General features: G+C 52.9%; 1 protein-coding gene across 3 annotated transcripts in view; it reads left to right on the top strand.

Annotated features, from left to right (window-relative positions):
• Positions 1-186: 186 nt before the first annotated feature.
• The window catches only part of ATP5MF (ATP synthase membrane subunit f), an 8,815-nt gene continuing 7,014 nt past the window's right edge, over positions 187-1,987 (top strand). For all 3 annotated transcript variants that reach the window (XM_017533697.2, XM_037740350.1, XM_017533699.2), the window contains exon 1: positions 187-294. In XM_017533697.2, the coding sequence (XP_017389186.1) occupies positions 282-294 (13 nt within the window). In that variant the 5' untranslated portion in view covers positions 187-281. The remainder of the gene's footprint in view (positions 295-1,987) is intronic.

The raw sequence follows: 1,987 nt of genomic DNA on the forward strand, positions 1-1,987 counted from the left end.
GGCGTGCTACTGCACGCCTGTAGTCCCAGCACGGCCTCTTCCCACCTTTTAAGTAGGGAGCCCAGGCTGAGGCGCCCTCTCCCTCTAACTGCAGGACCCTCAAGTTTTTGCTTTGCAGAAACCTCTCCCTTCGCTTCCTGGCCTTCTAGTAAGCAGCCCAAGAGTCTTCGCAGTTGTGACTTGCTTCCCGTGAGCCTCTGCTCTTCGCTCCCAGATGGGGCGTGCGTTCCCTACCCAGCAGTCCTCGCGCGGCCCGGCACAGCGGACACCAGTACTCCAAGATGGCGTCGGTCGGTGAGTGTCTGGCGTCGGGTAGGACTGTTTGGACGCCGCGGTGGAAACAGGAGCCAGGGTCCAGGGTCCACAGCCATACTGGGAGAGGAGAAAGCTGCGGAGCTGCCTGCCTTTCGCTGAGGGACTTCGCCACAACCTCAAGGCGCGCTAGACCTTTACCTTAGGGTCCTCCGCTGCCCACCCCCCTCCGCCCGTCCAGCCTCGCTTTTTCCTGCTGCCCAGCGCCGGCGCCAGCCGGGTTAGGCGTGGAGAGCGAAGGCAGCTGGGGCACGCAATTCTGGGCCTGGGAATGCGCAGCCTTGGGCCACTGTCCCTTTTTCCGCTAGGAAATAGCCGCTTGCCTCTCCCGCTATCTCCCAGGTGCTTTACACTTGAATGCTATGCGCAGCTTCTGCCCTTCTTTCCAAAGCTGACGCTCAGATGAAGCTCCAGGAAGAGCTCAGGACTAGGGCAGTGCCTGATACCGTGTAAGGTTCGATGCATATTTGTTGAATAGGCTCAGAGAGGTGAGGTGACCTGTTCAAGGTCACAACTCGTGAGATAGCTGAGCTGGTATTCAAACCTGAGGCTTCTTGGTAAATGAGCTTTATTCTCTATGACGAGCAGGCTTTTCAGTGACACACGTGTAAATCGCTGCAGTCATCCACCTGTGGACACTGATGATTTTTGTTTGTTTTTGAATAGGGCTAAACCATGTTTTAATCCTGGGTGCTCCATAGTAGCCTTGTCAGTGAATCCTTGTTGGGAAAGTCAATCCCTTTTTACAGATGAGGAAAATAACGGTTTGGGATGTGGTGTGGCCTCTCTGAGGTCACACAGCCTGATAGTGGCAGAGTTGGGTTAACCCATGTATGTCTTACCCCAGTTTTTTTTTTTTTTTTTGAGATGGAGTTTTGCTCTTTTCGCCCAGGCTGGAGTGCAATAGTGCGATCTCACTTACTGCATCCTTGGCCTCCTAGGTTCAAGCATTTCTCCAGCCTCAGCCTCCAGAGTAGCTGGGATTACAGGTGCCAGCCACCATGCTCTGTTAATTTTTGTATTTTTAGTGGAGATGGGGTTTCGCCATGTTGGCCAGGCTGGTCTCCAACTCCTGACCTCAAGTGATCTGCCCACTTTGGCCTCCCAAAGTGCTGGGATTATAGGCATGAGCCATCGTGCCCACCCAGCCCAGTTTCTGTATTTTTTTTTTTTTTGAGACAGAGTCTAGCTCTGTCACCCAGGCTGGAGTGCAGTGGCATGATCTTAGCTCACTGCAACCTCCACCTCCCGAGTTCAAGCAAGTTTCCTGCCTCAGCCTCCCGAGTATCTGGGATTATAGGCACACATTACCATGCTGGCTAATTCTTTGTATTTTTAGTAGAGACAGAGTTTTGCTACATTGGCCAGGCTGGTCTCAAACTCCTGATCTCAAGTGATTCACTCAACTCGGCCTCCCAAAATGTTGGGATTACAGTCGTGAGCCACGAGCACCTGGCCTCTGTATTCTTAATCTCAGCCTGGAGAAGTGAAGGGGATCAGAAAAGATGAGAAGGAGGCTGTTTTCCCCTCAGTAAAATTGGCATAAGAATATTCATCAGGCTGGGCGCGGTGGCTCAAGCCTGTAATCCCAGCACTTTGGGAGGCCAAGATGGGTGGATCACGAGGTCAAGAGATCGAGACCATCCTGGTCAACATGGTGAAACCCCGTCTCTAC

This window comes from Cebus imitator, unplaced genomic scaffold (genome assembly GCF_001604975.1).
Source record: "Cebus imitator isolate Cc_AM_T3 unplaced genomic scaffold, Cebus_imitator-1.0 Scaffold82, whole genome shotgun sequence".
In the NCBI taxonomy this organism is placed as follows: domain Eukaryota; kingdom Metazoa; phylum Chordata; class Mammalia; order Primates; family Cebidae; genus Cebus; species Cebus imitator.